Raw genomic sequence first — 26,052 nt, forward strand, 5'->3', positions numbered from 1 at the left:
ATAGCACTGACACGGTTTATGCTTCAGCATTGTTGCACACGACACTGACGTGTGTTGTTTTCCTCCATCAGAACATCGCGGTCCTCCGTCTGGGTCAAACTCAGCCAGACAGAGCCCAGCTTCGCAGCACAGAGCCATGGGGCAAGCCCAGCCAAACTATGGGACTCTGGACAGGTGAGAATTCCCCTGCCCTGGGAGAGGTGCATATGTGTATGTTTATACCCTGCTGGCCATGTTCATGGTAGTTTAGAGATGTAAACCTACATCAAGCCTGAAATAGCTCACAGTCTAAGAGTCTTAATCTTTAATTAGCGAAGCAGCCGATTGAACAGTTTATGGCTGACATTCTCCATTGACGTTAATGCATGAGGAAAAAGCCCGATCGGCCGCTTCAGCACATATAGATTAAACCCCTAAGTATTATATTGTGTGATATAGATCCATATTTATAATGCAGGGCTACTCCCATAAGACCCCTTCCAGTATGGCTTTGTAAATACAGTATGGCCCCTTTCAGGTGACTGAAAGGTGTATTACTGGTATGAAGTTCAAGCCCAAAATAAAAATGTTAGGTGGCTATGACCTTCACCTACCACTGAACCACTTCAAGAACTGGAAGCCAGCTACTAACCGCATTACACATTTTCGGTGTGTCATAAAAACACCTCCGTTTCCTGTTAGTGATAACACTAACCAACTGCTCTCCTTGTACAGAAGCTCTTTAGAGGGAGATAAAGACCTCACAGCGGCTTACAGGTTTTCATGGTCTGATCACAAGCAACTCCCACAGTCTGATGCCGGACTCTCCTTGCCTGCAGGAAGCCGACACTCCCAGGTAAGCCTTCAGAGCCCTTTTGGGCTATTCAAGTCAATGGACTGTAAGGTGTTCCCCAGTGCTGAATTATTTCTTTTTCTTTTATGCTTTTGATTGTAAAACACGCACATATTTGACAGATCATACATTACATTAATATTATCATTACTTTTAGTCTTCTAGAAGGATCACATCAATATTGTCAACCATGTAGATCATAGCTTAATTTCTACATTTTGTATAACATAATACAAAGGTTTCATATTAGAAAATGTTAACAATATTCTAGAAGTATTGGTCCACTGAGATATAGGGCCTACTACTTGATCGGACCACGCCTCGGTGCCTGTCCTGTTTGATCCGCCATTCGCCATGATTCAGTCATTTCACTGCAGGATGAATGACTCTTTACTAAATTATCCAGAGATTAGCGCCCAAATTGGAGACTCGCTTAAAAATTATTTTCGGTCTAACAATGGGTCTGTAGAATCAACAGCGACTCTGTGGGAGGCACATAAGGCCACGATTAGTGGACATCTTATTTCAATAACATCAAATAGAAAGAGAATAAAAATGGAAAGGCAAAAATGTTTCACAGAAAAAATTATCAAGTTAGAAAGCTCACATAAAAAAAACCCGTTGAGGAAAGTATATAAAATTCTGAACCAGGCGAGAGAGGAATTTAAGAGATTGCAATTGGAGGCTGTAGAGAAGGCCCTTAAGTGGGCTAGGCAGGTGTACTATGACAGGGGTGATAAGGCAGATCGTCTACTAGCAAACAAATTTAGAGGGATTAAGGCGAGTGCCTCAGTCCCCGCTATTAGACTAAAAAACGGGGGAGTGACCTACAGTTCAATCCTTCAAGGATCGCAGTGGAATTTGCTAAATTTTATACGGATCTTTACGATCAAGACAATTCAACCCCGAATGCTAATGTCCCGGGCCTGACCCAGATTGAAGATTATTTGAGCGATTGTGCCCTCCCAAAATTGACGGAGGAAGATTTTAAACGCAAAAATAACTCCGGTAGAACTTGGAAAAGCGGTCGGTTCTCTGAAACCATCAAAAGCACCGGGACCAGATGGTTTCTCAAATATCTACTATAAAAATGTTATAGGAATTTTAGAACCTTGTCTGCTGGATCTATTTAATGATTTTCTCAGTAGAAAACAAATCCCTCCACGGATGACGAGGGCCAATATAGTGGTGATCCCTATAGAGGGAAAGGACCCTCTATGTTGTGGTAGCTACAGGCCAATCTCACTGCTTAACATGGATTTGAAAATCTATAGCAAAGTTCTAGCCAACAGACTGAATCCAATACTCCCAAGATGAATTCACTATGACCAGGTGGTCAAAGGAAAATTATTCATGTTCTTGCTCAAATACTCAAATCCAAATTGAAAGCGATTTTGGTTTCTCCGGAGTCTTTCTACATGGAGTCCGTGCCCTCAATCAATCGCCGACAGCCACTCTGAAGATCCCAGGAAGGGAATCTAATAACATTTAAGAATGGGACTAGGGGTGCCCCCTTTCCCCCCTTCTTTTTCGCTCTAACAAACGACCCTCTAGCGGCCACCATCAGAGCCCCCCCAAATATACAAGTGATCAAAATAAAAGATGAGTGCTATAAAATATCGTTGTTTGCAGTTGATGTTATTCTTAATATATCTAACCCATTGACATCTCTTCCGAACTTGCTGTCCACCCTTCGGGAGTGTGGTTAGCTCTCCGGGTATAAAGTAAATATGGGAAAAACTGAAAAGGAGGTCGAGGTGCTTAAACGACACTGACTATAAATGGAAAAAGAACCATTTAAAATATTTACGAATTTATCTTACAAGAGATTATAATTTATTGTATAAATATAACTACCCTGACCTATTCTCCAAAATTAAAAAAGATCTACAAGTCTGGAATTCTTATTGTATAACCGCAGTTAAGATGAATTTTCTCTCCAGACTTTTTTATATTATTTTCAGACATTACTGGTAGCTGTCCCGCATTCAAATATAAAAGAAATTCAGAATCGAATTATGCCGTTTATCTGGAAACACAAAACAACTGAGGATAGCTAGGTCAATTATGCTGGCCGCCAAGGAAGGAGGTGGTATAGCTGTTCCAAATATCCTAAAATATTATATAGTCTCCCATATTAAACAAATTGTTTACTGGCACTCCCCAAGAGGTGGCTATGCCTGGGTGGACCTGGAGAGCTCGCTAAAAAACCCGATCGGCCCGTCTTCTTTGTTGTGGTCTGGTTCTGGGGCGGGGATCGGGAGACAGTCAGAACCGACAGTAATTGGATTTACTTTGAAAGTCTGGCAGATGGCAAAAAAGAAATATAAGGTTATGTCGACCCCTTCTAGGCTTGCGCCCCTGTTCGGTAATCCGAGGTTTATCCCGGATTTTCAGCGTCAGGGCTTTGAAATTTGGAAACATAGAGCAATTTTGGAGGCGGGAGAGCTATTAGAAAAGGACAAACTAATGTCTTTTGAGGATTTGATGAGAAAATATGGTCTGCCCCAAATTGGGTTATTTAGATAGATTTATTTATGGAGAGCGATAAGCACTTTTCTGTGCTCCTCAGCATCTGGGATACCTGTGGTGGGCCTTAGGGAGCCCTATTTACCCTCTTTACACCGTGTCACCCTCACCCTATTTTTAACACACCTGTATATACCCTACACTTAAGATTATACTATATTTTGTTCCCTAATAAAACTTTTTTTGTTTTGCGTCGTTGGGCACTTAGGCTACTAGCTAGGGATTATACAGTGTCCCATCCTGTGTTGCCCCCATAGAGTGCAATTGTGGGTTTCTTTTCTGGCTTGGATTGCTATCCAACTAGATTTTTGTGCTCCTATACCTTGTAATCCCTATGCACCATGGGATTTTATGATTATTGCGATATTTATGGAGAGCGATAAGCACTTTTCTGTTATTTAGATATATGCAGGTTTGACACTTTGTGTGTCAGGGCCTCCATGATGATGAATTTCCTAGATATACACGATTTGAAGATTTATGTAAAACAAAAAAATACCAAAGAGGCCTGATATCTCTGTACCAGGGGCTAACTCTTAAAAAAGATACCCCAAACCATAAATATATGGACCAGTAGGCACTGGACTTCCAGACTGAAATAACAAGGGAGGACTGGGAAGATATCTGGGACAATGCGGGTTAAACCTCTGTATGTATGGTAACAAAAGAGAATATATATAACATTTTGTTGCGTTGGTGCTACACCCCAAAGAGACTAAAACAGATGTTCCCGGGACATCGGATAAATGCTGGAGGGGTTGTGGACAATTAAGAGATTTGGCACATATCTGGTGGTATTGTCCAGTAATGCAGGTGTATTGGAGGACAGTTTTGAAACTAATAAAAGATATGACTGAGATCAAAATCCCGTTAGATCCAACTGTGATTATTCCAGCTAAACCCATGGAAGATTTAAATCATCATACACAAAGATTAATTCTGCATATTCCAACAGCAGCTAGCTAAAGAAAAAGACACTCCCGCCCTCCAGACGAGAGGTTATTAGAAGGGTCAATGATGTTCAATTAATGGTGAAACTCACCTCATTTCTGAACCACACCACTAGGAAGTATGATAGGGTCTGGGATCCCTGGGATGCTGGATAGGGGCGCGTTCCCGGATGGAGAGAGGATATGGGAGTGCTGAATGTAAAATATGGTGTTTACCAAATGTTGTTTGATTTGTAATGTAACTGTTGTTTGTAAGAAATGGTTGTTCCTCCCTCCTCTTTTTTTTAATTTTATTTTTGTATCCTTCCCCTCCCCATTTATGTATGAAAAATAAAAGTTTAATTTTTTTTGTAACAATTTAAACCATTATAAACTTAAAATACATGTACAATAAATATCAAATGTTACTTTAGCTATCTATCCCAATCTTTTAAACCATTGCCTTACATATTTGTGCATATTAATATACTATCATTTGCTTTGATTTATTGAGACCGCTGTTTATTCTGTCACTGTTGTTTACCATCTGGTAAGCGACACAATTCCCATTAGGTTCCTGTATACATAACTGGGATTCAAGCTGTCCCGTCAATATATACATCTGCTGAAAAGGTCTCTCTAGAAAAGGTCCTAGGGTTATAAGTAAGAGCCATGTGTATCTCATAATGTTTACATTTAATGGTTTGCCTTGCATCTTAATAATAATAATTCGTATTATTAATAATTGCATGTTCTTGTATAGCGCTGCTAGTTTTACTACACAAACAAACAATTTTAAACCCTCAAAAAGCGCTAACCTACAATACGTGACTTAATTATTAATTACCAAAAAATAAGTGATAAATAATACAGTGAAAAAAGCAGCCATGGGGAAATAACAGATCATTCCTAATCTGATACACCAAATACACACACATAAGTTTTCCCCGGCGCTAATAAACAGTCCAAGATACCGTGATCAAACAAAGATAGTCTCTGATACAAGGCTCCTTCTGGATGGGTTGATGAACTAGTTGATTAAAGTTCCAGATGGGTGGGTGTCCTTAATACGGTGTCTCCACTGCTTCTGTAATAACAGGAAAAAAAGCACACCAATTATGCAGTATACCACAGCAACAGACCCCTAACGGAAACTTGCAGAATCCTACTCACAGAATGAATAAAGAACACATTCAGGGGAGAGAATCTGTAAACACGTCCCGTTCCTGCACAGCTCCCCACGGACCCCACGTGGTCTGGCTAAAGGATTTCCCTCAAGTAGGCGATGTTGATCGGAGATGTCCTCGATACAGCATACATCGACAGTGGAACAGGGAATAGGACAATACTAGTGTACTACGTAATAAAATTTTATTAACACACTTAAAACAATAAAAATCACACTCGCATTGTGTGGAGGTGAGTCAGACAACTCACGGATGCCGTTCCCGCAACCTGAAAATTCCCCGATCTGCAGCTAGTTTTACGTAGCAAGACATTTTGCAGTCACAGAACCTGCCCCATAGAACTTACAATCTATGTTTTTGGTGCCTGAGGCACTGAGATTTGCCCAAGGTCACAAGGAGCTGACACCAGGAATTGAACCAGGTTCCCAAACTCGGTGCCAGAGTCGGTGTCTTTACTCACTGAGCCGCTCCTTCTCCACAAGGATTTCAACCCAGTAGTTGTGTCGAGAACCAAGCTGTACATTGGAAATTGTTGTGTATCAGTTATTGGAGGTCTTGAGACGTGTTAATAAAGCTTTCCCAAACTTAAAGAAAAAGTAGGCAAATTTTTTTCATCGGTGGTTGCTTCTACCCAATCCAAATTAAATAATACAAACATTTTCTCTTTCTTGTTTGAGTTTGTTATTAGTGTTTTGTCTCCACTCTTCTGGGTTTAAAGGGACATTCGTATTGAGCGAGTCATTACAGAATTCCCTTATTGTTGTCCAGAAATGTTGAATCAGAGGGCAGTTTCATACACAGTGCAGTAAGTCCGCTTCTGGCACCCTGCATTGTTGGCATTTGCTATCTGGATAGAGCTTTGCATTGAACTTAAGTTTAGGAGTTGTAGAAGTTCAATGCAAGAGATTATAGCGCATTTCCTGATACATTCTTGAAGGGACGTGTGTAAGAGAATCATTCACGTGATGTAAATGTCTTCTATGGTCATATCTGGACACTCTTTAAGCCCGTTTCCTATTCCTGCTGTGTATCTATCGGATTGATGTGTTTTCCTCAAGCAATTGTAAAGTTTAGATATATATGCTTTCCCAAGACGTGTCATATGAAAAAGGGAGTTTGGCGGGTTGTCTTTGTTATCTGGTGATAAGCTGGTGCGGAGGGTCAGGAGTCGGTTCACCATTTTATTATGTTTCATTAAATTTGCCAGGTTCCGGCCCGACATATTGCACCATCAAAAATATTTGTTTGTGATATACCTGCTGTGTCTGTGCTCTCGGAGAGCAGAGCATCATACATTGCCTTCATTTCTAAATATAGCTTTTTGTTTTCCGCTGTATCATTAATCTGATACGTCTGATAAGCCTGGTATGGTTTGCATTTAGATTGTTTATTTTGGTGTTAGACTTGCATGACTTTTAGCAGTGTATGCGATTGTGGCCCCTTAGCGCTGCTTTTGAGTGTCAGAGTATAGCATGTGTTTCTCTGATATGTTGTTTGTCTGTTTCAAAATTCTTCAGATAATCCCTAAAATCCTTGGACTGCGCCAGATATGTAGGCATACCTCAGTTCTGTGATGTCGTTTAGGGGTATTAGCTTTAGATTGATCCAGATCGGCGCATGATTTGATATATTATAGTTTCTATTTTTGTCGTGTTAATTGATTGGAGACGGAAGTCAGTGGTGACGGAAGTGACATCACTCCTGGCAAAAGAGGCCGTCGGTGTTGCCAGCTTCCACCAGGAGGAGGCAGCGCTGGACGGACACATACTCCCACACTCACACACTCACACACTCACACACTCACATACTCCCACTCTTGAGAAAAACGACTCGCCCAAAATCCAGCCACAGCTCCGCCGAGGGGGAGGTAGTGGGAGCTGCTCCGGGACTCAGAAGTGGCGGGGATATGGAGCTCGCCTGCACCTGCTTGGTGGCTGTATCCCATGCACACTCCTTCACCGCCAGAGGAGCCGGCAAAACATCGATCTGCATTTGATCACACCCGAGCGGCCCCTCTCCCCCCCAGTGAGCCGCCGATCACACCCTCCCCCTCCAGTGAGCCGCTGAGGCTCCGCATGGTTGCAGCCTGCCCCTCTGCCCATCTTTTTTAGCTTTTCTTGCCACTATCTGGATATGCAGGGGGAGTGAGAAGCAAGGGGGCTGCAGCTGTTCTCAGCATTCACCGTGCTCGTCGGTGCCTTGTCTACGAGTGGCTTTACTTTATTTCACAGAACACATCACCGCCGCTGCCCACGTGGCTGCAGCCCGTTTCTTCATGGGGCTTGGCTGATGTCCGCGGCGTCACCCACTTCTATTTGATCACACTAGTCATTGGAAGAATGGGGAGTCTTACAGGTTCTGCTCAGCCGCTATTGCAGTTGTCTGCGCTTTGTTTGGTATGTTTCTACCTGCGTGTGTTATCTCGCTTGCACTGCCGCCATCTTGCTTTCCTGGCAGCATCGCCTTCCATCTTAATGCTTGTAGAGAGCCGCTTGGGCTCTATATTTTGCCTAATCTTGTCTGCCAGTTTATCCCGAGCTCCTCTGTTCGTTTAGAGCCTGTTTAGCCCTCGGCGTCAGTTAAAATGTGACCGCTTTCATGGCCGGAGGTCGTTGCCGAGTGGATTCTAATGGCAGCAGACTTGTTACCCTTTGGTTGTCTTGTTTAGCTAATAACAGCAGCATAATTAGTTTAAAGAGATAATAAGAAAGAACAGTAACTACCCTATATTTGAATTAAATTTGAAGAAGCTAAGATTCATACCCTACGTGTGGACTGCAAGGATTTTACAGCTGGCGTAGAAAACCACAAGTGTGATGGTTAATGTTACGGGAGGACAATATTTCTCTTTAACTGGTCATCAGCTTCACAGTTAAATGGTGTAAAGAAGATTACAGTTTAAACAATTATCCCGGAATTCGTTCTTTATTACGCCTCTAATGGATTCAAGCAAAGCACTGATCCTCTTTTTTTTGTAATTTTCCATTACATCCGTTAAAAAAAAAAAAGCAAACTAATTCAAGAGCTAGAAAAGAGCTTGGAAAGGAAAATCTTTCCTTCATTTTATCGACTCCAGGACATGCCCGGGACCAAAGGACCCCAGGAAATGCAAACGCCGCTTGAGGTCTTTCCTTTCGTGCGTGCAACTGTACTGTTGATTACATTTGATTTCTTTTTAATTTCTCGGAAAATAGCAGAATATTGAAAGAAGACTCAAAATGAATGCAGTATTTTATGTTGTATTTTGTTTGTTTGTTTTTTAATGATTATTCCAGACAAAGCAAGAGAGATAATGTAGGAAAGGTGTTTGTGGTCAGCGCAAGTAATCCAAGATGAATTGGGAGATCTAAATAAATGGAAATATACAAGAATGAATGAATAGATGTCAGGAAAAAACCCTCATACATGTGCTGTAAAAGCAATGGTATACAATGATGGGAAAGTGGCAGTATATAAATACATGATTTGTACTCTCACGGCCGTGTGTGAGCCCCTTCACATCAACAGGATCTTTGTGGTCAGAAAGCCCTCCTCTCATTCCATCCCCCAAATTAGACCAAGACCTGGGGTGGTAGGTTCATGGCGTCTCTCCCGGGCTCCCAAACAAGGAAAATGGGCAGAGCCGCAAGTCAGATATAGATGCAGTTTATTAATAATAAAACAGATATAAAAAGCACTCGCACTTTAAAAAGCACAAATCGTCTCCGGATCCCAAAGCGAGTCCTCCGTTTCACGGTGGATCCCTGCATACGCGTCCGGCAGCAGGACCGACAGTAGAGATCTCGTCTGGAGTACAGTGGCTGATAGTGGCCAAACTTCCAGCACCGGCAGGGAACTACGCGTTTCCAAGCAAGAGAGATAATGTTGTGAATGCTCATTACCCTCAACAATTTTAAGGATAACAGCCTCCTGTCCTGTCCTCTTGTCCCTCCTCCCCCCCTCTTTTAAGGACAGGGTGGGCTATTGTAAAGAAAACTCTTGGTTGGCAAACACTTCCCCATTTGAGGCCCCTAAGACGTGCAACTTGTAGATGATTTCCAGAAAAATTTGCCGCGCTCAGTTGCAGTGCCAGTGCCATACCTTAAATATGCACAGATATTTTCTCTCTCATTTTTTCTCTGTTTCTTTTTCTAGAGCGTTGGCTGCTACCCAGTGGAACTGGAAAGAGGGCCGAGGGGCTTCGGGTTTAGCCTGCGGGGAGGAAAAGAATACAACATGGGCCTGTTCATCCTTCGTCTGGCAGAAGATGGGCCGGCCATCAAAGATGGGCGTATCCACGTACGTTGTACTTTAACCCTCTCACTGCAAGTGGGACCAGAAATACATTATTATTAGATGCTGTACATAGAGTGATGGTACTACAGGCGATACGGAGTACCCTGCTCTTATTTTTATATACCCTCCCAGAGGGCATTCTGGTATGTGCTTCTGCATTGGCTAAGATTGATGTATGAGGTGTGTAGTATCAGCCTCGGAGCTACTCATATGCTTCGTTAAGCAGGTGTGTTTTAATGTGGGTCTTATTGTGGATAGAGAGGGTGCTAGTCGGGTGTTGAGGGGAAGGGCATTCCAGAGGTGTGGGGCAGTCAGTGGGAGAGGGCTTTAGATACAATGGGGGTAGAGAGAAGACATATTTGAGTGGAACGCAAGTCAGGATGGTGCATAGAGAGAAATTAGGGCTGAGATGTAAGGAGGGGGAGAAAAGTGTAAAGCTCTCCTTTCGTCACCACTTTTCAGTTCACATGAACTCCTTTCTTACCTGCGTCCTCTCACACCACACAGCTATATCCCCTGCACTAAAAAACACCCCTACAAATCCTCCTCACACATCCTCTTTCTATCCATGCTTCTCCTCCTTGCTTCTGGGGATATCTCTCCCAATCCTGGTCCCTGTCTTATTTCAACTTGCTCTCGTCCTCGACTCCCACATGCAACTTCTACTCCTTCTGGTGTCAACCCCTCCAACCTCATACCCATCCCCTGCCACCCTCCCTCCTCTCTCCCTTTCTCCTGTGCCCTTTGGAACGCACGCTCTCTTTCTAACAAGTTCCTCTCTGTACATGACTTCTTTCTCTCTCACTCCCTGCTTCTCTTTGCTATAACTGAGACCTGGCTCACTCAGTCTGACTCTGGTCTGGAAGCTGCCCTCTCCTATGGTGGCCTTTCCTTCTCCCACACTCCGCGCCCTGATGGCAGGGGTGGAGGCGTGGGGCTCCTGCTCTCCTCTGTCTGCCATTACCGAACCCTTCCTATTCCCCCCTCTCTTGCTTTTCCCTCCTTTGAGGTTCACACTGTCCAGATCTTCTCTCCTCTCCCTGTTCATGTGGCGATCATCTATCGCCCACCTACCTCTACTCATCCCCCTTCTGCCTTTCTCTCTCACTTTGAATCCTGGCTCTCTTTCTTCCTCTCCTCAGACTCCCCTGTTCTTCTCCTTGGGGACTTCAATTGCCACATTGATAACCCCTCTCTCTCTTGGGCTTCCCGCTTTCTTTCTCTTACCTCTTCTTTTGGCCTTCAACAGTGGACTGCAGCAAGCACCCACAAGGATGGCCACTACTTAGACCTGGTTTTCACTAAAAACTTCTCTCTCTCTGATTTCTCCATTTCCCCTTTTCCTCTCTCTGACCATCATCTCATCTCATTCTCTTTATCTCGCTTCTCCCCTTCTCCACCTCCATCTACCCCCCGGTTCTGCAGAAACCTGCGCTCTATTCACTTACCTGACTTTGAGTCCACTTTACGCTCCTCCCTCTCCTCTCTCAGCTCTGCTACAGACCCTGACAACCTGGTCAGAAAGTACAACTCTGTCTTGTCCTCGTCTCTTGATCTACATGCCCTGCTTTCTCTCTGCCGCCCTCGCCCTTCTAACCCTAGACCCTGGCTAAATTCCCACACGCGCATGCTGCGTTCCTCCACTCGTTCCTCTGAACGCCTCTGGAGGAAGTATCACACTCTCGCAGACTTCCTTCACTACAAATTTATGCTATCCTGTTTCAACTCTGCCCTTTCGCAAGCTAAACCAGCCTACTTTTCTGCACTAATCAAAATGCACAAGTCTAACCCACGCCAACTGTTCTCTGTCTTTGATACTCTACTCAAACCACCCTCAGCTGCCTCTCCTTCCTCCATCTCCGCTCAGGACTTTGCTGACTATTTTAAGGAAAAGGTGGAATCCATACGGCAGAACATCCCCTCTGTTTCTTCCCCCCATCCTACACCTCTTCCTAACTCTCCTCCTGCCTTCCTTGAGTCTTTTTCCACTGTCTCAGAGGAGGATGTGTCGCTGTTGATCGCCTCTTCTCCCTCTACCACTTGCCCTCTTGACCCCATTCCCTCCCATCTCCTAAAACCTCTAGCTCCTACTATAATCCCTACGCTTACACACATTTTTAACTCCTCCCTTTGCTCTGGAACCTTTCCATCCTCCTTCAAACATGCAACAGTCATACCATTACTCAAAAACAGCAAGCTTGACCCTACCTGTCTTTCTAACTATCGACCTGTCTCCCTCCTGCCTTTTGCCTCTAAACTACTTGAACGTCTTGTATTCTCTCGCTTGCTCCATTTTCTCAACACCTATTCTCTCCTAGACCCTCTACAATCTGGCTTCCGCACTGCTCACTCGACCGAAACAGCCCTCACTAAAATAACTGACGACCTCCATGCTGCCAAAGACAGAGGTCATTACACTCTGCTCATATTACTCGACCTCTCTGCAGCATTTGACACCGTGGACCACCCTCTTCTCCTCCACATTCTCCATACTCTAGGTATTCGGAACAAAGCTCTATCCTGGATCTCATCCTACCTCTCCCATCGTACTTTTAGTGTCTCTTCTGCTAACACCTCCTCCTCCTCTATTGATCTCTCTGTGGGGGTACCCCAGGGCTCTGTCCTGGGACCTCTTCTCTTTTCTCTGTACACACTCTCTCTAGGTGAACTAATAACATCTTTTTGGTTTAATTATCACCTCTATGCCGACGACACACAAATATACTTTTCAACACCTGACCTTACACCTGCTGTACAAAAAAAAAGTTTCTGAATGTCTCTCTGCTATATCATCCTGGATGGCCCTCCGACGCCTTAAACTCAACATGGCTAAAACAGAGCTCCTCATACTTCCTCCCAAACCTGGCCTTACTACCTCCTTCCACATTACTGTTGGAACTACAATCATTCACCCAGTAGCCCAAGCACGCTGCCTAGGGGTCACATTCGACTCCTCTCTCACATTCGCCCCTCACATTCAAAACATTTCTAAAACTTGTCGCTTTTTCCTCCGCAATATAACTAAGATACGCCCTTTCCTCTGTTGTTCGACTGCTAAAACTCTGACTCAGGCCCTCATTCTCTCCCGTCTTGATTACTGTAACCTCCTGCTGTCCGGCCTTCCTGCCTCTCACCTGTCTCCCCTACAATCTATCCTAAATGCTGCTGCCAGAATCACTCTACTCTTTCCTAGATCTGTCTCAGCATCTCCCCTCATGAAATCCCTCTCCTGGCTTCCGATCAAATCCCGAATCTCACACTCCATTCTTCTCCTCACTTTTAAAGCTTTACATTCTTCTGCCCCTCCTTACATCTCATCCCTAATTTCTCGGTATGCACCATCCAGACTCTTGCGTTCTTCTCAAGGATGTCTTCTTTCTACCCCCTTTGTATCTAAAGCCCTCTCCCGCCTTAAACCTTTTTCACTGACTGCCCCACACCTCTGGAATGCCCTTCCCCTCAGTACCCGACTAGCACCCTCTCTATCCACCTTTAAGACCCACCTTAAGACACACTTGCTTAATGAAGCATATGAATAGCACTGTGGATATTCTGAACACATGATACATAAAGCTTGGCCCCCTGCAGACGCACTTACCAGAACTCCCTCCTACTGTCTCTGTATGTTCTCCCTACCTACCAATTAGACTGAAAGCTCCTCGGGGCAGGGACTCCTCTTCCGAAATGTTACTTTTATGTCTAAAGCACTTATTCCCATGATCTGTTATTTATATTATCTGTTATTTATTTGATAACCACATGTATTACTACTGTGAAGCGCTATGTACACTAATGGCGCTATATAAATAAAGACATACAATACAAGTGAGGAGGAGAATGGAGTGTGTGATACAGGATTTGATAGGGAGCCAGGAGAGGAATTTCAGGAGGGGAGACGCGGAGACAGATTTAGGAAAGAGTAGAGTGATTCTGGCAGCAGCATTTAGGATAGATTGTAGGGGAGGCAGGTGAGGGGCAGGAAGGCCGGACAGCAGGAGGTTACAGTAATCGATAAAAAACTAAAATAAAGCAGCAGTCTGTAAATCAGGGCTGATCAGCAGACCCCAGAAAAACCCCAAATGCCCCGTCCTGATTCTCAAGATATTTGCAGCTGGTGGTGACAAAATAGCCAACCAAATAGTGTGACACATCGTCACCAGGGGATAACCCAAGGCCGTCTGGGAGTTTGGCAAGGCCTCTTACCTCCTCCGGACATCTCCTCCTGCTATATAACGCGTCGCCTTCACAACGCAGTGTCACATAATGACTTCATGTGATGTGTGGGTCTTCTTGCCGCCCCCCCCCCCCCGCGCCATGTAACATCACATTGTCATGATGACACATCGTCACATAGTAGCAGGACAACATGCTGGCAGTTACCGAGGTCCTGCACTCTCCCTCGACAATTACAGTTTAAATGTTGTGGTGGTTAATTTAACCACCACAACATTAAACTGGGATTACTAAAGTAGGGCCGGGGAAGAGCGTTTGTCACACCATCAAGCCGGCCATGGGATGAAGTTACCGACTTCTATTGGTTACCCAATTTAAGAACACTTTCTCTGCCAGCAAAAGGGTTAAACCCTTCAACCACTGCACCATTGTGATCTTATTCACAGGTTCATCATTACATTATTTTCCCCTCTACACATAACCTCCCAATTGCAGAATGGCATCTCCATTCTGTTCCTATTCATCCTTTCCCTTCCATCTGGAAGTTGCCCGTGTCCCGCATGATTAACACAAAGACGGTGGGAGATTTGATTTACCCTGGTCTTTTTATCTAGTCAAGCAAGAGGTATTGAGTCGGCAAGAGCAGAGATCACATCCATTAACTGAGCAGGATCCATGCACTTTTTATACATGAAATGTGAACGGCAGCTGTGCACAGAATACTACGTGCGACATTGCACATGGTCTTTACAGCGTGTGATGTGTGCTGCTCTGCATTTACTCTCAAGTTCCTTCAACCACTCTATTAACATGTTGAAGTCGCATCTGAAAAGGCAATGTGTTGCAGGCCACTCTGGCAGCGCTGGGGTTAATTGGTCATGGACCGAAGCGAAACATGCCTTGTCATATGTACTAGCTACAGCCATGATCTCAATGAAATGCTAGTATGAGAAACATTTTTCAAATGTTTCCATGACTCAGAAGTGTCAATATAATGTATAGTTTTCTTTTATTATTGTCTACATAGTGATCACAGTGTCTTGAAAAAATGGAATATTGTGAAAAGATGTATCTAGGTGTGTGTGTGTGTGTGTGTGTGTGTGTGTGTGTGTGTGTGTGTGTGTGTGTATGTACATGTGTGTATTTATACAGATGTTGCAGACGTTATTGCACCTGTTAGAACAATGCTTTAGTTAACTCTGGCACATTATTTAGCAGTAGTGCTATTGAAAACAATTGTTAAGGAAATAACACGTGTTATTTAACATTTTATTGTGCGTAAAACTTGCGTTAACGAGGATATAACATTGTGTATATGTATGTAAACATTTTGTTTGTATATACATATAGTTATAGTGTTTACACTTGCAGAGAACATTGCTTGATATTGCATATATATTTGTGCGTGTATATACATGTATTTGTGCGTTTGTCTTTGTTTATACATATAGTTATAGATAATGGGGTGTGTGTGTGTATATTATTTATTTATATGGTTTTTATGGTTTTTGTGTATATTATTTATTTATGACATGTACCCGGCCAAATGTTCCCTACCCGGAAATGACCCGGCCCAGGGTGCTGGAACACGGTGCCGGGTCATTTCGTCCTGCTCTGCTCCCTCGGTTCTCAACTTGGGGAACAGCACGAGCTGAGCAGCAGCAGAGACTTACCTGCAGCCGACGATGGAGGGTAAGGAGGACGACGGCGACATCCTGGTGGCAGTGAGGAAGACGACGGCGGGAGTACAGGAACATGTGAGCAGGAGCAGAGTGGCACTATAGGACAGCCGGGGAGGAGCGCGCCCCAGCGGTCTGACTACAGCGGCAGATACCGGCAGCCTGAAGACTTCCGGGTCAGACCGCTGGGGCGCCCTCCTTCCTGGCTGTCCTATAGTGCCACTCTGCTCCTGCTCACATTCCTGTTCTCCCACCACCAGCAGGATGTCGCCATCGTCTTCCTCACCGCCACCAGGATGTTGCCGCCGTCCTCACCCCCTGCCGCTAGCTGCAGGTAGTTCCAACCTACCCAGCTGGGTATCCAGTTACCCGGCGGGTAATTTTTTTTCCTGGGTACCCGTTTCCTGGTCATTTTTTGGACCCGATACATCACTATTATGTTTGTATGTATGTATTTGTGTGTCTTTGTATATACATATAGTTATAGATAGTGGTGTGTGTGTTTGTGTGTGTGTTTGTGTGTGTTTACACTTGCAGGGAACATTACTAGCTAGTCAAATGAAATCGTACGCTGTTTGAACAGTGGGGTGAGTCACTGCATTTCTGCTCACAGTTCAGTAAACAAAAGCCGGCTAAATCTACTTCAGAGTTTTTATTGAAGCTTCAGGCCTTTCCTGCCTGTTCAAGAAGAAAAATGACAGGGGTGGACACACAGGAATTGCACAGCTCAGCAGTATGTCTGCGGCTCTTTGTGAGAGCAGAAGAATCCTACGTACTGTCTTTTATGGGTCCTTTGCATGTAACAGAGCTTGGGTTTTCTAGCACTGACAAGAAGTATCATAAAGGTCGAGAATTCTTATGAGAACATTGGTGTTTCAGGCAGGTCCTCAAACCTGCCTTACCATATAATCACACAGTCAGTATACAGTGCTTACTCTGAAGCAAGGGATTCTGGGTAATGACATGTAAACCGGGATTCACCAAGTACCGATACAGGGTTTTGCACCCCGATGCGGCGTTACCTGCCATTGACTTGAATGAATGTCAACATCGGCGCTTGGTAAATCTCCCAGGTAGCGCATCGTTTTTTGGCGCTTATATAGCTTTATAAGTGCAAAGCCAGCACACCTACCCGCAGACAGCAGTTTCGACATTTAGCTCTCATCAGTGTGAGGATGGTTGCTGGCCTTGCGTTGTGAAGCTGTTCCTGGCTACAAACTAGGTACACAAATAAGTTATGGTGAGTAAAAATGTAACACAAATCCTTCCCTGTAAAGTGTACAGCAATGGTAAAGAACACTTCTAAACGCAATCTGCTGTAATCTCTGCGGCTCTAGGGCCCGCATAACAAATGTAACCAGGGGCGTAGCACCAATATAGGTATAAAAAAAGAACAGGCTTCCAACGTCACCAGTATATAACAGTGTGTGTGTGTGTGTGTGTGTGTGTGTGTGTGTTTGTATCTTTGTAGATGTTTGAGTGTGTATGTGCAAGCCTGTGTAGGTCATATATATGTATATATCCGTATGTCTATTTTAGCACACAATGGTCCTGTTACATGCAGTGCAAATGTGTGCTGTGTGTGTGTGTGTGTGTATTTATCCATGTGTTGTGTGTATCACTGTGTGTTAGTGAGTTAGTGCAATGGTAAAAGAGCACCAGGCTATGCCATTAGAGGTCAGCTGCTACAAATGGCAAAGGACACTATTAACCCTTTGCTGCCAGGAACACATTGCTCTGCATGCACAAGATTTGTCTGAGTCATCTCCTAACATCCATATCATGTTGCGTTGTCAGGTGGGGGACCAGATCGTGGAAATCAACGGAGAACCAACGCAGGGGATCACACACACTCGGGCCATTGAGCTGATTCAAGCCGGGGGAACTAAAGTTCTCCTCCTGCTGAGAGGAGGAACAGGGCTAATACCAGATCACAGTGAGTAACATCCGTGCTGCTCAGGTTCTATTCCACGAGCTGACAGAGCTTCCTCATAGGATGGCAGCAGATTGCAATTATTACCAGGCATGTATAAAAGAGATGAATAGAAGGCACTAGATATACTTGTATTCTGGCCATGTATGGAGCGTCTTTAATGTGAAACCATATCAATGGTAATTGACCTCCGTAAAATGCGAACATTTGGCTCATCTTTAAACATTAACAATGAATATTTATTTTCCCAATTCTGCGCTGTTCTAACCTTCTCAGATAATTGTTGTCCTCCCCTCTCCATCTGTTTGGCGGATGATGGCAGCATAATTACACCACACAACCGAGAAGACAAGTGTGGATTAAGAATCCTGTTCATAAATGGCTCCCATGTCTGGGACATTGCAACAGATTATATTCCAGCCTGGTTACAATCACTACTGTAACCCCCCCCCCCCCCCCCCCCCCGCCATTGCTGATGAATGTCGGGAGTGATCTATTGCTACCTGCGCTTTGGTGATGTCGGTATTCTGTTCCAGGCTTTTTTCTCCTTCTCCTCAGGTTTGGCTCCTACCAGCCTCTGCTCCTACGTGAAAGCTGATCAGCAATAAGCCTTTTTCGTGCTTTTCTTGGTCTTTCCCTTAAAGACTTGGTAAATGTGCATGTCTTGTGATTCAGCTTTGACATCCTGCATTCTCTGCTCTCTTTTTCACTGCGTCTCTGCCCACCGTAACCGCAGCTCACCAATATAATGCATGTACATGCACTAAGCACAATCATATTTTATCATAGGCCGGCGCATTCTCACTGTAGACCGCGTTTCTGTCCTGTAGAGCAACAAACGGGTTAATCGGCTTGGTAGAAGCAGTAAAGAATATGCTGCCCATATATGGCTGACATTTTCGAGGTGGTAATCCTGTTTTTAGATTTTTCCACTGTATATTTTGAACAGGTATTTTCCAGGGAACATTATTTTTTTTATGTAAATTCTATTTTACTAAATTTATACACACATACACATAAATGACTGTTTTAACCCGTGTGCCTTTCTGGCAGAGAACGGGATAAAAGTTTAGACTTCTTTTCTACACGAGAACAACGTATCCATACTGTATGTATACAATTACTTTTTTTTTCTTCACAACTTTACATTCCCTTTGAAATCTTAACAGGCATTTAAGAAAAACATAAAATATGATTGTGCTGTAAACTGTGTTGCTTAAGTAGCCTGCACTCGTCTGATGATAGTATAGTAATGAGAATGGACACGCATTCACTGTAAAACTGTCACATTATACCACTGCATGATGTACTTTCAAACTAAACCATGAAAAGATCTGCATAACTCTGCACTTGCAATATTTTGCACTCTTGTTAACACATTGGCTGTACGGCTCTTTGACACGACCCAGTGTTTTTTCCATAAAAAAGTTTTTGTTGCAGAATGTGAGGTCCATTTGTAGCTCATTATAAAAATCTTAAACAAATTAATAAACCTAATGAAAAAAAAGGATAGAGTTTAGTTTTTCTCTTGAATAGAGTGGAAATCTTCTCAAGCAATCTTCAAAGCATAATAAAAAAAGGGGCTCTAAGATCAAAAGCAATTCATTTTAATCCTAGAAAATCCCCAAATCTCACCCATTTACATTTTCAGGTTCTCTAGGGTAGAGAAAAGTGTCCACTTCTAGACTAGACCCTACCTACTCTTCCTAGTATAATAAGCATGCAAGAATGTTTCATGAACACACAATAACCTATAGCAAAAAAATAAGCTCTTTCTCTACTTACACAGGTGTATCTTTTTCTGAGCACACTATTATTTTTAAGCGAAAATGTAAATGTAGTGAATGTGACTGTATTTGCTGGTGTGATATCAACCATTGAGATGCACTGTTGTGTAATAAGCCTCATTTCTAGAACATTTGTCATCTTCAAATACTCCTTACATGCTTTAGTTTATCTTCGTTTCATTATTTACAGGTGATCTGGATAGCCCTCATTCTCCATCTACAAGTGTAATATATGATGACCTCCCGCCATCTGCATCGTCGTACACGGCTCCCACCTCTGGAGTTTCTCATTTGCCAACACCCGATGAGGATTCAGTGAGAGTTCAGGAAACTGAGAAGATGACCGAGCAAAAAGATAACACACTGCACAGCAAAGAAGCCACAGCCTTGCCCAGCATTAGCACCCAAGAGAAGGAAAACATGGAGCAGGAGAAGCCAACGTTTGCTGTCCAGAACAAGATTCGGCATAGAGATGGGTCTCTTAGCCCTAGGAACTCTAATCAGAAGAACCACTTGGAGGTCATGAAGGAGAGCAGTTCAAGAAGAGGTCGATCTGTAAGTCCAAGGAAGTTGGAAAGCAAAAGTTCAAAGGAACATCTTGAAAGATTCCAGAGTCCTAGAAAAACGGACACAAAAAGAAACCCTAAAGAAATCAGGAACAGATCTGTGAGCCCAAGGAAAGCACACCATAAAAGCACTGAGGGTGTTACTGATGCTGTGACTCATACTAAAGAGCAGACTAGGGGACACAGAGGGAGGTCTGCCAGCCCAAAAAAGGCATACAAGAAAGAGGAGAGAGACAAAGTAAGCACAGAAGAGAGAGAGAGGGTGCAAAAATCCCAGAACAGAACCCATAAGGCCTTTACCAAGCCTGAAAATGGTGAACCAACAAGAGAGAGAAATGAAAAGCACGAGAAATCAAAAAGAGAAGAAAGGATTGAGAAACCTAACGTAAAGCCTGAGAAATCAAGAAGAGAAGAAAGGGGTGAAAAAGCAAAGACAGATGAAAAGCATGAGAAATCAAGAAGAGAAGAAAGGCCGAACCGCCAAAGAGCAGATGAGAAAAGGTCTCCAGAGCGGAAGAGCAAGAAGCCAGATGAAAAAGATGCTTTACCAAAAAAGATTACAGCGCGTGAGCAGAAAAATCGTGAGGACGAACTGCCCAAGAAAGAACCAGCTCCATCAAGACCCAGCAAACAGCAGACACAGGAAGCTGTCCAGAAAACCGAAAAACAATCGGAGAAGAACAAATCCGGAGACCCCGCTGCGTCAATCCGTGAATCACACAACAAGAAAGCAGCAGCGGAGACTGCAGAGAAAACCAAAGATGAAGGAGTGTCAAAGGCAGGAGCTAAGAAGGCTCAGATTTCTCCAGGACCATGGAAAGTGCCCGGTGCAGAGAAAGTCCCAGATACGGACACTGGGAAGAGGCTGTAAATACTAACTCAACGTGCAGCTCGTTTAATACAGTTATCGTTCTTGTCACTTTCAGAAGGCTTCATTAGATGGCGAACAGCCATCAATAGCTTTTCCTGCATGAAGGAACGTTTGGGATTTGCCTGCTATGAACGGTCTTCCACAAGTTCATGCTATGTGAGACCCTGTGAAAGTGTCCTGCTGGTTTGCTGACTTTGCGTTGCTAAACACGGTGGGGACATTGTTAGAAGGATCCTGAACACCGTTATTTAACTTTGCCAATGTGATCATAACTTCACTTCTTGTTCTTGTGCCAATTTATCTACCTGCTCATTGGTTTCCCTTTGTCTGTTCAACGTGTAACTTTGTTCTTCACACAGACCACAAAAAAAAACCACAAGTCCCGTTTCTATCGAACATGAGATGTATGACTAGCATGCTGCATGTTTACATACTGAAACAAAATAACATACAGGTTTGCACCGGTCATGGGAAAGAAAGGACAATAAAGTGTGTGACGGATGTTATGAGTGAATAATCGCTGAAGTTTTATATGTTGCCGCCTCTTGTATAAAATATTAGCATCTCACTACAAAGACTTATCTGAAGCATTACACGGAAGCATGACAGTTGTATTGTATGAAGAACAAATGAAATGTTAGCTGCAGAACGTGTGTAGCTTCCCATAAAACTGCTTTGACAAGTAGTACTGGGCGTGTCTACATATACATATATATGTACACACACACATTGCTGCGCATATTACAGATATGTTTCAGATGTACACATTGCTCTGAATGTTGGATTCAAATTGTTCTGACATGTTGCAGATCTCAGCAGCATATTGTGGGTTAAACTCCTTCCTATTGGGATGTATAATGCTTCGCCACTGCACAAGCCAGCAAAGTGGTGGGTGTTCTAGAAGAAGGAGCATCCACCTTCTGCAATGTAATAAACCTACACACATCTTGGCAGGGAAGGGATTAAAAGATTTACGGGTGGCAGATTTTAAAAGGAAGACGTGCCTGCTTTCAGTTCCTTTTTGTTTCGTAGAGGGCTAGCATCTCCACAGTCGCTGAACCCTCCAGCACGGCAGGGATTACACGCAGAAAGAGACTATGCTGAAAACGTTCCCGGCCAGAGGTGCTGGCAATGCATTGCGGACACCTCTGTCTGGAAACCTTTGCGCCCCTCTCCCAGAACCAAACCTGCCTACGTCACGTGACCATTTCTTTCTAATTTATGAGATTAATCTCGAGAGAACAAAATAAATAATAATTGCAGCAAAATAAATGTATTTGATCAGCTTTCTTACAATATTAATTTTGCATATCTTGATCACAAAGATTTGGAGGCACACCGCTTTACACTCCACTGGCAAGAAAAAGGTGATTTTGTGAGATTAAAGTGAAATACGCTATTAACGTGTCTATACTGTGCAACCGTAAAGTTCTAGAGTTGCAAAACGATTACACGCAGAATAGACCCCTTTATACGTTGCAGCCTTGGCAATGCACACACCCCTAAGTATCTTGAATGAAATACAAGGTTAGTGATTGAAATCTCATTATGTGGCCCGCTGGGATTTAAAGAAAGCTGTCCTGGACAATGGTATCACATATCAGGCACAAATGATAACTTATATTCAATGGCGACATGAACAAAACTATTAACGTAATAAGATGGCTGCTCTCGCCCCATTATATTTGATAACAATTATTGGAGTTTATGCCAAGTCCGAATTGGCAGAGAAATTGATGCATGGGAATAAAGTAGTGATTCGCCCAGATGTAGAATTTTATACATCTTTTTGTGTGTGTGTGTGTGTGTGTGTGTGTGTGTGTGTGTGTGTGTGTGTGTGTGTGTGTGTGTGTGTGTGTACACCAACTCGTTCTACAACCATTCCACAAAGATTCACACCAGGGCAAAGGGTTGAAGTCCCTCTGCTAATCTGTTTCGAATTAAATTTTGGAAATGCGTCTTAAGTGTCAATTTTCCTGCCAAATAGGTCAATTGTGTTTGCATTAAGATTCCATTTTTTTATGACTATGAATATACAAAGTGATAATTTGGGGGAATTTCACATATTTCACCAATATTCTACTTTGACACCTTTTTTTTTGCTCTTTCAGAGAAAACAGCTAAGGGGTGGACCTACAAAACATTTAACAAGTGGGGTAAAAAAAAAAACAACTATAATTTAACAAAGAAATGTTAAACACACAACACCGCATATCTAATCTTGTCTTCTTCATATGCTCCGTGGTTAAGCTCCATACCTCTGCTCTGCAAGTTGTAATTGTGAATGTTGCTTGGTCAAGTTTAACCTCATCTAATTACTGTGATATCATTTAATGTTACCTATCGGATATAAATCTTTAAACTCTCCCGGTAACTGGTATTTCCAAACCCTAAGAAAATGTTGCCTTGAAATAAGGGAATTGAGATTTACTGGTTGTAAATGTTTATATAATGTACAGCACCTATAAATATATATATAAATACATATCTTTCCAAAGTATAGAATAGATCTGTAAAGCAGTTATTATTTTTTATATAGATATATATATATATATGACCAATCCAGTCAATGGCCTTCAGTTCTTGCACTGTTAAATAAAAAAAAGCTGTATAATTTTGTTTTATTTTCCAATAATGCATTGTATATTGTATGTGTTAAACAAGCATCCTCCAGAATAATAAAATTTTTGCATTAAAATGAATACACTCAATTGCTTTTGTCTTTGGGTTATTAAGAAGCTACGCAGGTTTCATAAAGATTAACGTAACTACACATTATATTGGTCTTTGTTTTTCCTACTAAAATCCAACCACTGTACTGTATTAATCAAATCCTATGCAACTGGAAATCTTAATATATAAAATCGAAAGGTTAGTGCTATCTGCGGTGAATCTGATTGGTCCTCAGCCTCTGGCCAATCAGATTGGTGGGTCTGACATCACCCAATTGCCACTCTCTTCCCCCTCTGCCACACACACACACACACACACCTACCTCTCTCTCGCTCACCTCTCTCCCCGGTGCTCCCACTCACCTCCCTCCCCGGCACTCCCACTCACCTCCCTCCCCGGCGCTCCAACTCACCTCCCTCCCCGGCGCTCTGACTCACCTCCCTCCCCGGCGCTCAAACTCACCTCCCTCCCCGGCGCTCCACTCACCTCCCCTCCCCGGCGCTCCCACTCACCTCCCTCCCCGGCGCTCCCACTCACCTCCCTCCCTGGCGCTCCCACTCACCTCCCTCCCCGGCGCTCCCACTCACCTCCCTCCCCGGCGCTCCCACTCACCTCCCTCCCCGGCGCTCCCACTCACCTCCCTCCCCGGCGCTCCCACTCACCTCCCTCCCCGGCGCTCCACAGACCTCCCTCCCCGGCGCTCCACAGACCTCCCTCCCCGGCACTCTAACACACCTCCCTCCCCGGTACTCCAACTCACCTCCCTCCCCGGCTGGGGAACAGGCAGTGGCCAGGCAGGCTGCAGCTGCCTCGCGGCGCCTAAGATGGCGGCGGCCGGAAGGACCCCCTTCCTTCCTCGCGGTGCCTAAGATGGCGCCGCCCAGAAGGACCCCCTTCCTCCCGCGCGGCACCGAGTGAGAAGATGGCGGCGGCCGGAAGTAGAGGTAGGTGTCGCGTGTGTGTCGCTCTCCCACTTCCCCCCACCTCCCAGACCACGCTCTACGGCTCAACATCCCAGAGGAGCAGGAGGAGGGCGGCAGGGAGTTAATACCTCCTTTGTGCCACCGGGAGTAGGCGGAGGCCACGAGGGGGGAGAGAACCAGTGGCAGCCCGAGGAGCGCGGCATGCTGGCAGGTGAGGAAATGCAGGGGGAGGAATCCATGCCTTTGACGCCCCCCCCCCTGCCTTTGATGCCCCCCCCCTGCCTTTGACGCCCCCCCCGCCTTTGACGCCCCCCCCTGCCTTTGACGCCCCCCCCTGCCTTTGACGCCCCCCCCCTGCCTTTGACGCCCCCCCCCTGCCTTTGACGCCCCCCCCCCTGCCTTTGACGCCCCCCCCCTTCCTTTGACGCCCCCCCCTGCCTTTGACGCCCCCCCTGCCTTTGTCGCCCCCCATGCCTTTGACCCCCATGCCTTTGACGCCCCACCCCATGCCTTTGACGCCCCACCCCCTGCCTTTGACGCCCCACCCCTGCCTTTGATGCCCCACCCCCTGCCTTTGACGCCCCACCCCCTCCCTTTGACGCCCCACCCCCTCCCTTTGACGCCCCACCCCCTCCCTTTGACGCCCCACCCCCTGCCTTTGACGCCCCACCCCCTGCCTTTGACGCCCCCCCTGCCTTTGACGTCCCCCCTGCCTTTGACGCCCCCCCCTGTCTTTGACACCCCCCCTGCCTTTGACGCCCCCCCCCTGCCTTTGATGCCCCCCCTGCCTTTGACGCCCCCCCTGCCTTTGACGCCCACCCCTGCCTTTGACGCCCACCCCTGCCTTTGACGCCCACCCCCCCTGCCTTTCACGCCCCCCCTACCTGCCTTTCACGCCCCCCCTCCCTGCCTTTCACGCCCCCCCTCCCTGCCTTTCACGCCCCCCCTCCCTGCCTCCGGGCAACGACACACACACCTCTCTCTCCTCTCTCTCCCTGGCGCTCACCTCTCTCTCCCCAGCGCTCAGCTCGCTCTCCCTCCCCGGCGCTCGGCTCTCTCTCCCTCCCCAGCGCTCAGCTCTCTCTCCCTCCCCGGCGCTCAGCTCTTTCTCCCTCCCCGGCACTCAGCTCTCTCTCCCTCCCCGGCGCTCAGCTCTCTCTCCCTCCCCGGCGCTCAGCTCTCTCTCCCTCCCCGGCGCTCAGCTCTCTCTCCCTCCCCGGCGCTCAGCTCTCTCTCCCTCCCCGGCGCTCAGCTCTCTCTCCCTCCGGCGCTCAGCTCTCTCTCCCTCCCCGGCGCTCAGCTCTCTCTCCCTCCCCCGTGCTCAGCTCTCCCTCCCCGGCGCTCCACTCACCTCCCTCCCCGGCGCTCAGCTCTCTCTCCCTCCCCGGCGCTGAGCTCTCTCTCCCTCCCCGGTGCTCCACTCACCTCCCTCCCCCGACGCTCCACTCACCTCCCTCCCCGGCGGGGGAACAGGCAATATATAATTACTAGTGCAATATATAATTACTGCTACATTTTATACAATTGCATTTACAATCACTGTTATGTTGACAATGTGGATAAATGTCATTGTAAATAAGATGATTGCTATTTTTCTATTTTAAATAGGATGCCGTCAACAGTGCCCCGGTTGGAGAAAAAAAATATCTATTATTTACAATTACCACTGCTGGTGGTGAAGTCCTTCCTAGTACT

At 45.1% G+C, this 26,052-nt stretch overlaps 1 protein-coding gene across 2 annotated transcripts in view; it reads left to right on the top strand.

Annotated features, from left to right (window-relative positions):
* MAGI3 (membrane associated guanylate kinase, WW and PDZ domain containing 3) overlaps positions 1-22,952 on the top strand; it is a 261,214-nt gene extending 238,262 nt beyond the window's left edge. Inside the window, exons 17-22 of one of the 2 annotated variants that reach the window (XM_075615296.1) lie at positions 72-174; positions 715-835; positions 9,612-9,755; positions 17,402-17,540; positions 18,096-18,186; positions 19,515-19,652. In XM_075615296.1, coding sequence (XP_075471411.1) covers positions 72-174; positions 715-835; positions 9,612-9,755; positions 17,402-17,540; positions 18,096-18,145 — 557 coding nt within the window. In that variant the 3' untranslated portion in view covers positions 18,146-18,186; positions 19,515-19,652. Of the gene's footprint in view, positions 1-71; positions 175-714; positions 836-9,611; positions 9,756-17,401; positions 17,541-18,095; positions 18,187-19,514 lie in introns of both variants that reach the window. The other variant, XM_075615295.1, reaches the window with a different exon arrangement.
* Positions 22,953-26,052: the final 3,100 nt, after the last annotated feature.

The sequence above is a fragment of the Ascaphus truei genome, chromosome 9 (assembly GCF_040206685.1).
Source record: "Ascaphus truei isolate aAscTru1 chromosome 9, aAscTru1.hap1, whole genome shotgun sequence".
In the NCBI taxonomy this organism is placed as follows: domain Eukaryota; kingdom Metazoa; phylum Chordata; class Amphibia; order Anura; family Ascaphidae; genus Ascaphus; species Ascaphus truei.